General features: G+C 42.0%; 1 protein-coding gene across 3 annotated transcripts in view; it reads right to left on the bottom strand.

Moving 5' to 3' along the window:
• Positions 1 to 15,035, bottom strand: part of GRIA1 (glutamate ionotropic receptor AMPA type subunit 1) — a 308,770-nt gene that overhangs the window by 128,258 nt on the left and 165,477 nt on the right. For all 3 annotated transcript variants that reach the window (XM_025924488.2, XM_025924489.2, XM_086699721.1), the window contains one exon: positions 11,373 to 11,426. In XM_025924488.2, the coding sequence (XP_025780273.1) occupies positions 11,373 to 11,426 (54 nt within the window). The remainder of the gene's footprint in view (positions 1 to 11,372; positions 11,427 to 15,035) is intronic.

Genomic DNA, 15,035 nt, shown 5'->3' with positions numbered 1-15,035 from the left:
AAACAGGCTTAAATGAACCCAGTAGTATCTGCCCAATATAGCACAGCTAGTGAGGGGCGGAGACCACAGTCACAGCAAGTGACAAGACTCAAGTTTGTTTTCCAAGCACTGTACATTCAGCCTCCTAACCACTAGTACTGTCACTCTGACTCATTCACCTCCTGTCCTGCAAGGAAGCACCTGGAATGGCCTGTATCTTTACACTAGGAAGGAATTAGCAGGTTTCCAGGAGACCAAGACATGTGCCTCCAGCTCCTTTAATATGCACTGCTATTTGGAATGTGAACCACGTCTCTTTGTTTCTCTCTCTCTGAGACTGCGGTCCTCCTTCTGACCTGCACTAAGAGACTGTGGGGCTCCCAGGAGGCAGGGGCCTTGGTCCTTACTCTATCCGCAGCAAGCACCTGGAGCATGAGGACTGCCTAATTCACACTGAGGAATCCAGGAAGAGAGAGCAAATATCTTTGTTCACCACTTTCACGATTCTTATATGAATCTCAGCTTTTGTCCTTTGGACCAAAGAGGGCTTTTCATGGACTTTTTCCATGTAGTATACATATGTATTCTGAACTAGGTCATAAATAAGAATTGTCAGGAAGACAGTTTTAGGGACAACCACAGAAATTCTGTCTTTGAACCTCAGGAGTTGCTTGCCCTTGGGCAATGGTCTCAACCTCTCCCAGCAGTAGTTGATTGATCTGCAGTAGAAGGGCATTGTCTAGACCCATGGTCATTCAAATTGTGTTCCCAGGTTGCAGGCCTGTTGGCCTGGGTGGGGGGGGGGGAAGGCGGAAGAATGGGGTCCTAGATCTCCACCTTCCCTCTACCACAAAAGCAGCTCTGTTTTTTATCTGTTTTACATGCTGGGGTTCTTCCCAAGATTTCATTTGAAAATAGAGCTTTTAACTAAAAAGTTTGGAAACTTCTGAGCCAGTTGATTTCTCCTAAGGGAGTAAGTTGATTTTTCTCTTAAGGGCTCTTCCAGCTTTGATCTATAATTCTGTGATCACATAGGTGTGTGCACATGAATATGGATATATGTGAAGTCATAGAATATTCCTGAGCTGAGGACTCAGTTGTGTCCTCAAATCACCATGTCTCTGCATAAGGCCGTCACATTTTCCTATTTCAGTCACTTTAACGAACCAAAACTTTAATGTGTCTTCACCCTACATAATCCCTGGTAACATGCACGCATATCTGCTTCCTGCGATGTCAATAAGACATTGTAGCTGTGTTCAAATCAGCTAAAATACTGTCTGTATTGGAAATAAAATAAAAAACCCACTAGTGTTAACTGATCCAAGTGCATTTGAAACCAGGGAGGCAGGTACCCGTCCGTTCGGATATCTGCCAATGCACAAATAGACCTATTTCCCAGGCAGGTGTCCATTGTTGACAAAGCATTGTCAAAGTCAAGGCCTCACAGACCAACTTCTCTCAGTCCAGGGGTTTAGGATAAAATGCTGCCACTTTGTGGCAGAAGGTCAGGGGCCCCCAGGCTGGGCTGCTGATGTATGGGTGAAGCCGTGTATCCTTAGACCTGGTACTGGTTAGAATGCCAGAACATCCCGTTATGTTACCTGTGTTCTAGCTGGCTGCAGTCAGAGGTGACAGCTGGCCAGGGCCACTTCAGAACAAGGGCCAAAGGTCCATACAAAATTCAGCTTAGTGTGAGGCCCGGAATCCTTGGCGGGCTTTAAACCAACATCTTCCTTTTATATTGATCACAGCCTTTCTGTCCAGGGACGATTAGGCAAAGACTGCAGAAATCCCACTTTTTGACAAAATGCCATCTTAAGCACTTATGAGGTCTCAATACAGTAGGTATCTATTGAATTCTTGGTGAAAAATGAATGAAAGGCCAAACATATGAGAAATTTGAAATCTACTGGGAATGGGGAAAGGAATATTCTAGTTGCTCATTCATGTTCTCCTTCATCTGTTAGTACTTGATACTGAAAAGCACATACTAGACAAAGGGGTGCAGAAGAAAATCACAGGTGTGACCCTTGCTTTCAGATTACTTAAGGTTTCATAAGAAAGGCCAGTATTACCCAAGTAATTGTAGAGCAAAATATATGAACCAAAACCTGACCTTGGAGCTCAGGGAAGGCTTCTCAGCGGAAGCAATGAAGCCTGAAAGAGGAGGCTTTGGTCGGGTGAAAAGTGCAGGGAATAACCCTCTAAGGAGAAGATATGCATGTTCCGAGGTTCAGATTCAGAGCCACAAAGGGCAGTGAATCAAAGGGAACATATGTCACACATCAGCCTGGATTGGAATCTCAGTTGTTTACCTCCTAGCTTTGCTACTTCAGGCAAGCTATTTCACCTTTCTGTGCCTCGGGATCCTTCACTGCAAAAATATGGATCGTTATAATATCTATGTCATATGACTGTGGTGAGGATAAACTACATTAACATATGTTAAATTCTTAGAATGATGCCTGGCACATAGTAAGTACTCACCTAGCCCCCTAGCTCATGGGCTCCATGTTCCTTCCATTATATTCTCTGCTTTTCTGTCTTAAAAAGAGGTACAAGGAAGAAGTAAGGACTGAACCCTTCTAGTTACACATTACCCCAAACTCCTGCCATAATTGGTTTTGAGACATCTGTCCTTTCTGCTTCTAGGCTAGTGGGGGCATGCTCTGAAAGAGCAGTTGCCAACGCTGTCTTGCATATCTGGAATAGTCTGTTAACTCAGCATGGAAAAGGCTGTTTCAAATCAGCCAAGGTGTTTGTAAGAGCAAAGGCTGCAAACCCTGAGTGCTTGAGATTAACGAAGCAGTGTCCCCCTTATGCTGAAGGGAGCCCACGTGGCTTGGGAATTTTGTTTTCATATCTCTGGACAGCAGAGAGAGGCAGGGAAGCTAGCACCATAATTTACACACCTGCAAAGGTCCTCTTGGCAATTATTCCTTTTGAAAACACTGTATCAAATCTTCAACAAATTGAGACCCTCAAAAACAAAGATATTTTGCAAGTGATAATGGATCAGTGGCAGAGTTGGGATGAGACCCCAGGCTTCTGCTACACTCACGGTTCTAAAACTTGACACAAAGTAGCTCATTTTATCCGTATCTTGTGAGGTATGTATTCATATTCTCACCTACAGATGAGGAAACTGAGGTACAGAGAGGTGAAGGGGCTTGCTCAAGATCACACAGCTAGTAAGTGGGTGAGCCAAAATTCAAACCCAGTTTCAGGGGGAAAGGAGTTTATTTCTCAGTTTTGCTCAATCATAGTACCAGGCCTAAGAGTTGCAAAGGTTTCCCTGATTTGGGAAGAGATTAGAACACCTAATCTTTAGAGTTAGAGAGATCTGAGTTCAAATTCCAGCATTAGCCACATAACCTTGGAAAAGTTCCTTTGGCAACTTGAACCTCTTTTTTCTGACTCATAAAGTGGGAATACAATCCACCTTTCTTGGAGGGGCACAGAAACTCTCAACGGTCTCTAGAGTGGATTATTCTAGACCATGAGGTATGAGTGTGAAGAGTAACAGACTAGGCCTTGCCTGATGGAATGCTTGGACCACATGGCAAATGAGGATCCTTTGGGATCTGGGATCAGAGGCCTCTGCAATGTCAGCCGTGATGATCATGAAGTACCCGTGTGTTCTCACTGTTACAAGAGAGTGAGGTGTAGGCAGCGGGAGGGAGGGAAGCCTGTGGGGAAGGGAAATGGGAAAGGTGCAGAAGGTCCCATCAGTGAAGAGAGACTCTGACAGGGACGCAGGGGGGCAGGAGAGAATGCTTCTGAGTCTCTTTCTTGGTCTCCATGTTTCTTTCTCTTACACACCACACGCACACGCACACACACTGTGGAAACTAAAAGGCCACAGTGGGGTGAATAAAGCATAAAGAACAGAGCAAATGATTCCTCCAAATCCCAGTCCAGCTCTGTTTTTTAACTTCTCTGTGACCTCAAGCAGGTCACTTCCCTTCTCTGGGCCTAAAGTGCCATTTGTAAAATGAAGGGCTGGCTGAGATGAGCTCCTAGGGACCCTTCAGTCCTAGCTCTCTTGGACTCTTCAAACCAGGGCAAAGGCATGTTCTTCACAGGACCACTGGCTACACAGATCCACTGTCATCCTTCCCCAACACCCCGCAGCCTGCAGAAGCCTCTCTAGCCTCTGACTGCCATGCTCTGGCAGCTCAGGTGGCCATTTATGGGGCTTGCGTTACTATCCCACATTGTGATTTTTCTCTCGCATTCTTTAGAACTTTCATTACATGTGCCAATCGAGGTGGAAGATAAGGCCTTGTTCCTTCCAGGACAAAAGTCAAGCTGCATGATTCCTCTTGTATGAGCAGCTTCTCATATGAGCCCAACACAGTGCTAGGCTCGAGGACTTGCTCTGTCCACTTTCGATGATCAGTTGGACGTCTTTCAGAAGCATGCACTGTAAGAAGGTGCTGAGGGAACAGAGAGGTGTCCAAGCTGGAGGAGCAAACACAAAGATCAAGCAGGGTAGGCTCCCAAGCACATGAAGGCTGCTTCTACAGCCTTCTACAGGCTTCTACAGAAGGGCAGTAGACATGTTCTGCAAGGCTTCCAAGAGACCAGGTCGTGCCAGAAGTGCTGAGAGGGTAGCATAGGGCAGACTGGGCTCCCTTCAAGGAAGACTTTAGAAACTTCAGAGCCCTTTGCAAAGAGAAAGAGCTGCCTCGGGGCAGTGAGTTCCCCATCCCTGGGTGTTATTCAAGCAGGAACCAGATGGATGGGCTTCTGTTAGAGATATTGTAGAGGAGATTCTGGCCCTTTATGGGAAGTGGATTAAAAGCCCTCTTAGGCCCATCTTTAGCTACTCATTTGCATAGTCATAACTATGTTCAGATTTCCTTCTCTGCTTCTTTTAGCATTTTGCATTCAAGGATTTTGCCTGTAATGCATGTGATGTGTGGGTACAAACGTTGTTTATTTCCTGAACAGTATTTCATTTCACTCATTCATTCATTTGGTCAATTTTTAAAGAACACCTGTTATATGCAGCTCACTTTGCCAGGCACTGGGAATTCATCAGTGAACAAGGTAGACATACTTTTTCTTCTAGGAGCTTAAAGATAAGCAGGGAGGAAGGCCTTATATAGCTGTGAGATAGTTGTGGATGAGATTTAGTCTGGGAGAGGGTTGAGGCCCCTCAAAGATAGCCCATGGTCCCCAGATATTAAATGTCTTTTTGTCTACACTGATGATGATGGTAATGATGGTGATGATGATGATTATAGTGGTAATTACAAATACTTACTGAGTGCATATTTGGGCTATATATTACTATACACACTTTATAACATATTGTCTTGCTTGATTGTCATAATACCAATGAGGAGGTAGATAATATCACACTATTCCTTCTTTTACAGATGAGGCAATGAAAGTTCAGAAAGGTTAGGTAACTTGGCTAATGTCACACAGCTAATAAATATAAAGCCAGAACTTAAAAGTAGGACTGTTTGACCTCAAATCACCCTTCCCAGCCACTGTACCACCTGTCTAAACAGAGGCTGTGGAAACCAAATGTGACCAGGTGGGGCACTGAGACAGCAGAAGAGAGATACCAAAGAAAGTGCATTAAGGTTGGCTGTCTAGAAAGTGTAGTCAGATTTCTCAGCATAGGAGAACAAGGAGACTAAAGAACACTTCCTTCTCACGACTGATAGCAGCACAGAGCTGGGAGCTTGGGTTAACTGCCCCATGGACCAAACCTTCCAACTCTAATACTTTACAGGAGTTAATATGCAATCACATGGAGGGATTGGTTGGCTGTGCTGATCCTCAAATATCCCACTAAGACCTGGGATGACCTGACCTCACTGTCTCTCCCTCAGCTTCCTTATGGACTAGAAATTATAATTAAAATGAAATTCCATCAGTGTATAATTAACAAGGTAGCCAATAGGAGCTTGAGAGCCTGAGTTTGACTTCCAGGTCTATTGTAGGCAAGATTTAAACTCAAGCCCTCTTGTCAAGAACCACCAGCCCCACCTTTGCTCCTTCCTTTCATTTCCCACCCTCAGCAGCCACACTGCACGGTACTAAGCACATGTACATCAGAGCTCTTTGGTCCTGGAGGGGAACCCCGGCTCCATCACTTTATAGACTTTGTGACTTTTGAAAATTCCCTGCTCTTTCTGAACCCTCAGATTCTTCATCTGAAAATGGGGATAATATTATCAAGGACCATGGTAAGGGTTTAGTCGATAACACATGTAAGTATTTCTCATAGCGCCTGGAGTGCAGCGATTCAATGGATGATAGTAGTTATTGCCAGTGTATTCATCAGGGGTTTTAGGAATTCTGGGTCAGTGGCTCCCAGTGGGTTAGGCTAGCCTGGTTGTCCTATTCTTATTCCCATCTTACTAGGTTTTTGTCAGATTCCTGAGAGCCAGACAGACTCCATGGACTAGGTGCCTGCCTTCCTCCTCTGCAGCTCAGTCACATAATCTATCTGAGCCTCAGTTCCCACATCTGTAAAATGTGGATGATAAATTCTACCTTGCTTACTCCACAGGAGTATTATGACATTCAAGAGCCAGCAGTGTGATTCATAAGAAATTTCACATAAAGCATAACAGGTTGAAAATGGGAGGAATCGCTGTTACTGTTATTAACCCCCCAGGAGGTACCATATGGTCCATATTGAAAGAGAATCAGCACCTTCAATGTTTCTCAAACTGGAGTCTGCTGGACCCTTCGTAAATTCTCAGAGGTCTGCTAGTTCTCTATAAGCATTTTAAAATGTACTGATTTGTTTCAATGAAACTCTAATCATCAATATTAATAATTTTGCAATTTGTCCCATGTTGTGAGTACTCATTTTTACAATTCCAGTGATACCGAAACGTTTATGTATTTGCTCAATGTTTCCCAAACTGGCTCAGCAGATGCATTGCAGGAGTCCATAGGCCCTCTGTTTTGAGAAATGCTAGTTTGGTCTAAGATTTGTTGCTGATGTGTCACAAAGGCAAAAGTTGTAACTCAGGAGGGCCCTGACAGGTAGATGTCTGCTTTGACCACAGTGTCAGAGCAGCGAATGAACACGGAGTCAGTACTGGGGTTTGGAGGAAGACAGACAGCCAGACTGGATAGCCTGGCTCTTTGGAGGGCTCCAGGGCCTAGGTGCTTCTTTAAGAAATAATGGCATAGCTCTCCAATTTCTGCAAGGTTCAAGTACACTTTATGGACATACCACTGCTCTAGAAATATAAATACACATCTATCCTATCATATATAAAATATGAATACATAAGCACATATGTGTGTGTGTGTATGTCTGTGTGTGTGTATGTCTGTGTATGTGTGCATACACACATACACAGACATACACACAATAAGTGACATACAGTTGGGCAGATTTAGTATATGTGGTAAGAATCTCCCACCTATGTAGAACATGTTCAACTTTCCAACACATGGTGACGTTCAGCATCATCTTTGATCTCTCCAATGACACTATAGTGTGCAGATCAGGAACTATCATTCCCATCTGATGGGTCAGAAAACTGATGGCTGGAGAGTTACCCAAGATCACAGAGCCAGCTGATGGTGGTGTCTGGACAAAAAGCGGGGGTTGGGGGGTGGAAGGTTCATGCTATTTTTTTTTAACTCCGTGTACATAAAGCTCTCCTCTCTAACCACAGTCTCCTTCCTTCCTCTCTTCCAGCAGCCCCCCAAAGCTGGCTATTTGAATCCCTCCAAAGTGATCTGTTAGAAAAATGCTGTTGGCTGCTTTAAAGCCCATGCATTCCATTTCTCTTGTGCGGAGAGAACTGTGAAATAAAAGTGTAGCTCCCTCCTTTTGTTAAACCTTTCAAAAGCGTCCTTGGTTTCTAACTCTATAATTACACCCTAATCACAAACACTCTGAAGGAGGGGGTCAGTTCCATGCAGCAGCAGGCTAATTATGTGGCGGAATTTCTAAAAATTATCATCTTATAAATTGCGTTATTTCTCTGAAGGAGGAAGAAAAACACACACCACATACTCGCCTATGTTTCGAACTGAATTAATTAGTAATTTGAAGCCTAATTATCAACTAATCTATTGGAACATGTAAGTCTTTTGTATTTGGATGATATATGCAATTTGCATCCTATTAGCTGGCAGTTGTAAGGATCTGAGAGCTCATTAGGTCAGAAGAAGAAGAATCCAGATCAGAAGGATACAGAAACCCAAGGGGCTGACTTGGTGATGCTGTGACCAAGGGGTCACTTGGCAACAGATGGAGGCTGGCAACTTAATTATCTGGGGTCTTTCGGTGGCTCTGAGGCCACTGATATGTAATTTCTATCTTACCCCAGAGAGGTGATTATGCATGCCCGCACCACTGTTCTGTGTATTCTCAAGCAGCAGGGTGCCTGCACCTTGTGTACTGAGAGGCATCCTGGAGTAGTGCATAAGGCTTTGGATGCTGCTGGCTAACCTTGGTGGTAGGCCTAGCTATATTCCTGGCCCGCTGTGTGCCCCTGGCCATGCCACCTTGCTGGTTCTGTTTCTCTCCGAGCAAATGAGCTTTAGATGGCAATGACTTCCAAAGTCCCTTCTAGCCCTAAGGATCTGCGATTCGAGGGATGTCAAGGTTTTGCTTCATTACAAAGTCAGAAATTCCATCCTTGGAAATGTCTTTTTTAGGGTGAGACTCTTGGTTCCTTAAAAGTCTCTAGACAGCCCACCCCCATTTAAAATGCAAATACCTCTGAGAAAAGTAGCATATTTAGCTATTAATGTCTGGGTCTAAATTAACCTATTTCAATAAGCCCTTCTTATTTCCAGTCCTGTGTCTGAAATATTGGAGCAGCCAAGGCAAGGGAGTTTTGAAGGGAAAGAAGGTTTAGGCAGGGACCTGTTTGAAAATGGAGATCAGGTCAGAAAGAATAAAAGGGGCGCCTGGGTGGATCGGTTGGTTAATTGTCTGGCTCTTGATTTCAGCTCAGGTCATGATTTCATGGTTCATGACTTTGAGCCCTGCATCAGACTCTGTGCTGACAGTGCAGAGCCTGCTTGAAATTCTCTCTCTCTTTCTCTTTCTGCCCCTACCCCACCTGCACTCTCTCTCAAAAATAAATAAGTAGACATTTTTAAAACAAACAAACAAACAAACAAAAAAGAATAACAGAACTGAAGGCTCAGGAAGGATACTGTGACACCATTTTTAGATTCTGCAATTTCGCCCTTTACCTACAGCCAGACCCTGTGCCATTGTTCTACTAATGACCTTTGTTCCAGAAATAACTAGAAAATAGCAATTTTGTGCCATTAATAATTAATAGTACTCACAGAAATGATACAAAATAATGTGCCTAAAACTAACATGATACACTTTGTTATAGATAAAAAGTTAAAAATCACATCTTAATAGAAACAGAAAATTACAAAGACAAGCCGGGATAATAAGCGAACTTTGTAGAAAAAAACTACATTGGGGAAAACAGATAATTGCTCATACTGTCACATGGCAAAATGTGTTATTGATTAAAATATTTTAATCAGTATAAAAACTTATTGACTTGATGGGAAATATATCCACTTTGGAAAATAATTTTTGGAGTTTCTCAAGATGTTAAACAGAGTTACTATATAACCCAGCAATTCCACTCCTAGCTATACACTCAAGGGAAAAACTTGTACCTTATTCATAATTCAAATTCATAATTCACAAAGCTGTGGCATTATTCATAATAGTTAAAAAGTGAAAAACATCCAAATGTTTAGCAACAAATGAATGGGTAAACAAAATGCAATATAGCCACATAACAGAATATTATTCGGCAATGAACAGAAGTGAAGTATTATATGTGCTACAATATGGATGAACTTTGAAGTCATTATGCTAAGTGAAAGAAGCATGTCACAAAAGACCAAATACTGTATGATTCCATTTCTATGCAATGTCCAGAATATGCAAATATTTAAAAAGTAGATTGCTAGTTGGCTAGGGCTGGGAGATTTGGAGGGCAATGGGGAGCAAGTGCTAATTGGTCTAGGGTTTCTTTTTTGGGATGATGAAAAAGTTTTTTTTTTTTTTTTTTTAACATTTACTTATTTTTTTGAGACAGAGAGAGACAGAGCTTGAACGGGGGAGGGTCAGAGAGAGGGAGACACAGAATCTGAAACAGGCCCCAGGCTCCGAGCTGTCAGCACAGAGCCTGACGCGGGGCTCGAACTCACAGACCGTGAGATCGTGACCTGAGCCGAAGTCGGATGTTCAACCGACTGAGCCACCCAGGTGCCCCTGATGAAAAAGTTTTAAATTTAGATTTGGGTGAAAAGTTTTAAAGTTAGATTTATAATTCTGTTAATATACTAAAAAGCGATGAATTATATACTTTACATAGACACATAGTATGGTATATGAATTACATCTTCTTAAAGCTCTTTCAAAAATGGGACCGGGGCACCTGGGTGCCTCAGTCAGTTAAGCGGCTGACTTCAGCTCAGGTCATGATCTCACAGTTCGTGAGTTCGAGCCCCGTGTCAGGCTCTGTGCTGGCAGCTCGGAGCCTGGAGCCTGCTTCGGATTCTGTGTCTCCCTCTCTCTCTGACCCTCCCCTGCTTATGCTCTGTCTCTCTCTGTCTCAAAAATAATTAAAAAAAACATTTAAAAAAATAAAATAAAAAATGGGACTAAAAGCAAAATGAAATTGTGTTTGGTTTTGGATAAAATTCCAGAAGAATCAAACTTCGTAATAAAAAAAAAAGGTATATGGTCAAAACATGACCTAGGAAGAATAGAATTGCCAGAAATCATAGCCACAAAAGAAAACTCATAATGGCATGTTGTTATTAAGTAAAATTTAGTATGAATAAAAATTATTTGATGAATCAAATCTTCACAACATTGAAAATAATCGTGCCCAATAAAAAGAACTTCAAATATATTAAAATGAAAACATTTCTTAAAAAGACAGGCTTAATCTATACCACCTAGAAAAGGGAACAAAAAAATGAAATTGACATAATATCATTCATGTTGGAAAACTGCTTCCAGTTAAAGATTTGTCAATAGTAGTATAATTGTGATTTTAATGTTTATTTATAAACAGTAAAACTGTCACTGGTGTCAAAATAAAGGATCAAAAACAGTGGGGTGGAAGCATCTTGTATCATTCAAAGATGTGGTGGTTTTGTCCCTATTGTCAAGGGGCAGAGCTCATTAAATCTGCAATTGTGATGACTGTCTCTTCCAAGGAAGGTTAGAGGTTTACCAATAGTGTGTGGATGTGGAAGGGAAAAGGTAAACTTAGTATTGCAGCTCTGAATTGCCCTCTCCAATCACGCAGTTCCCATCATCCGGGGATCACAGAAGCAAGCTAGGGCCCAAATGTGCAAAGACATATAAGCTGAGAGCCTGAGTATACTGTACTCACCAGATTTGCAAGGATGTAGTGGTAGCCGATGCCATTCTTCTCCAGCTTGATAATCTACGAAACACAGCAGGAAGGGATTCATCAATCAGATTAGCAATTAATGCTACAGTAATAATAATAGCAGCTAACATTAATTGAATGCTTACAATGTACTGAAACTACAACATCACAAACATCCAATGATGGTGGCATTATTGATATACTCATTTTATAGATGGAGAATTGAGGCATAGAGAGATTAAATAAATTCCCTAAGGCTACCCAGCTATTAAGTGGCAGATGCAGAATACGAAATCAGCTTTGTCTGATACCAGTGGTGGGGCAGTGTTACTATAACCCCCCAAATTCAGACGAAATGCTCATTTCACTTCTTCCATAAAGCCTTTCCCTAGATGGAGATTATTTTCTTGTAAGAATCTTATGCTGTGTTGAATTTCCTGTCACTGTCATGACAATATCTGCTCCTTGGATGGACAGATGGGTGTAGGTGGATGGTCAGATGGACAGGTTCTTGATCTTGAACTCCTTGCATGAATGATATTCAGATCCCAGTCCCTTCTTTCCCTGAATATTATGCCTTCTTCCCTAAACCAGTTGAGGACCCAGACATTAACTGACCACTCAACCTGGAAGCTGGAAGGGAATGTCAGGGTCATCTGGTCTGATCTTTGACTATACAGAGTGTAAGTTAGACCTAGAAAGGGGAAATTATTTGCCCAGATCCTGTAGTAGTCAGGTAGCGGTGTTAGGATAGGAACCTGACTGTTGTGAGTCTTTGTACAAACACCTGATTGTGGTTAATCATTAAGAGCCAGGGTCCCCCCAAACCCTTCCATCCTGAATGTGCAAACTATTTGTAATCATGGTGGTGGTGGTGGGGGGGGGGGATATTTGTGGAAAGAATTATCCAGAGGTTTTCTCGGGCAGCCAGACATACTACCCAGTGAGGGATAGCTAAGACCAGGTCTTGGTTTAGCCCGAGCTCAGCCTGCAAGTTAACTTGATCTATTTCTTTATTTTTTAATCATGAAATTGGGGTTAGAACATTCTGCTCAGTTCCACTCCTGCACTGTTACAAGAAGGAATAAAACATATGAGAAGCACTTGGGCTTCTTGTCTAACTGAATAAATTTTCAAGGTTATTAAAATCCACATTCAGACATCTACTTAATTGGATGTATGTGCATAGCAGCTCACATATTTTTTTTATGTTGGGAATAATTAAATGCAAGCACACACAATGAATGTTCTGAAACAGTAGATAGATTGTGAAATTCCAGACCATGGAGCTCAAATACTATTGGGATGATAGTTTTATTAATAATTTTTCATTACTTTTCCATCTTCTTGTCAAACGGTTTGCTACCCTTTCAACAATAAGATGCCTTCATCAAAAACCTGTTCAGCTTCTAGTAAACACAAAACAGGCAAATAAAAGATATTTCAAAGCCTACCACATTTAGGCATTGGATAAGAATAGCCTCTGCAAGATGAAATTACCAATTGAAACATAAGCAACAGATGATAATTGATGACTACTGATTGATAAAAATTAGTAATTTCATATGGTTCAACATATTGCCAACCTTTCCACCCATTTATTCACCTACCTACCCGTTGCTCTATCTTCCCTCTTTTCCTGCCTTCCTTTCACAAACATTTATTAAGTGCTTACTATGTACCAAGCACTGCGCTGCGGACAGCGTGGGAAGTGAGTCATGTGGTACTTGCCCTTCCGGAGGTCCCACTTTACTGGAAGGAAACCCACAGTAAATAGATGAAGAGGTGAATGCCCCCAGCTTACAAACTGAAATAGGTGTTATGAGGGTAATGTATAATTTCACTTGGAGCCCATAGCCTTGCTGACCCCATTCTTTCAAAGCTCATTTCCACTGTATTGCTTTAATTCATAATCTTTGTGTCTGGAATGTCCTTTCCCATTCTCTCTGGTTATTCATCACCTTTATGGCTGAGCTCTAATCCCAGCTACTCTGTATAACCTTCTCTGATTAATTAATCCAACCAAGAGATATTTATTGAACATGGACGATATGCCAAGCACTATGCTATGTGCGGGGGCCAACCTATGAATACGAGAGGCAAGGTCCTCGTGCCCTCAAGAAGCTGAGCTGATGTTTTAGTAGGGATACAGATGGTAAATATATAAACAGATAAGTGAACAAGATTTCAGCACGTTAGAAGCACTACAAAGACAGTAAAACAGGGTGATGTGATGGATGGCCTAATCCTGGTGTCTCTCATCTCTAACTCATTCTGAACTTAATGATTCCACTATATAATTTGGTGTCTAATATATTGAAAAAGCATTATATTCTAATAACCCAATTCCTTGCTCACAAACCTTCTCTGATTCTTGACTGTCTACAGAATAAACCCCAAACTCCTTAGAATGCTTTCCAAAGATAGTCACGATCGTGTGTTCATCCTTCTGTCACTGTCTCCCAGTAGGCACTCAGCATCCTTCACCTGGCTTATTAAATCATCCTAGCAACTTCAGCCCTCACATGCCCTCTGGGCCTCCCTATATGCCCTCCTTTCCAACTTAATGGCTTTTATCCAGCCAATGTCTACCTATAAATATTCAAACCTATCTCACATTTGGGATCTTTCCTTAGAGCCTTCATTGATTCCCTCTTCTTTCCATGTACTCAAAAAAATATTTATTGACTACCTACAACATACCAAGCACCGTTCAAGGCACCATGGATACCACAGGGAAGAAAATGAAACAAAAATCCTTGCCCTCCTAATGCTGATATTCTAGTTGGGAGCCTGGAGACAGATAGGCAATTCCCCACCTGGAATTTAGAATCACTATCTCCCTCTTTAGGTTAGGCAGGACGTTTGTATTGGACCGAAAAGATCCCGATTCGAATGCTCAATGCCAAGCTGTCAGACTGCCAGCCGTTATTAGTTGCAAGTTCGAGACTCACCATTGTCACTAACTAGCTGTCTGAACCCAAGGCAAATCAACCAATGTGACCATCAGTTATCCCATCTGTAAAATGTGAATGCACGCAGTAAACCGAATGATCTGTAAGATCCTTTCAGCTCTTTGGTCTTGCTTTTTCAGAACAGAAGAATCTAACGGTTGAGTTAATATACTATACCCTAAAATGCCCACATAAACAAGTCACTTCCTTACAAAACAAGTTTGTCTTTTGACACGGGAGGTAGTTATAAACAGCAGAGGCTGAAACAATATTTTGGGGAAAGTTGGGCCTTATAACCAGACTGAGATGGGTTTGACTTCCTGCTTTTCTTATATGCTAGCTGTGAAATCCCAGGCAAGCATAGTCCCTTGTTTCTTCATTTAGAAAATAGGGGAACTGATAGAAGCAGTTTTATAGAGTTGATATGAGGATGAGGTGGCATTATGCATGGAAAGGGCTTGGCATGGTGCTGGTATGTGGCAAGTGCTCAGAAAATAGTGGCACCAGCTATTGTCTTTATAACAACAGAGGGCAAGTTATCAGTCTATTAAGAATACCTAATTATCATTCACTTCTCCCAACTCCTATTTCTCCAATCTTTTTATCAGCTTTGTAGAACAGAGGCCATCATCCTCTTTAACAGATGAGGACACTTATGCCCAAAGAGGGAAATGACTCAAGAAGGCAGTACTAGCTGGTGCTATAAAAA

The sequence above is a fragment of the Puma concolor genome, chromosome A1, assembly GCF_028749965.1.
Source record: "Puma concolor isolate L17-30 chromosome A1, mPumCon1.1.hap2, whole genome shotgun sequence".
NCBI classification, from domain to species: domain Eukaryota; kingdom Metazoa; phylum Chordata; class Mammalia; order Carnivora; family Felidae; genus Puma; species Puma concolor.
This window is presented reverse-complemented; position numbering and strand designations above follow the sequence as displayed.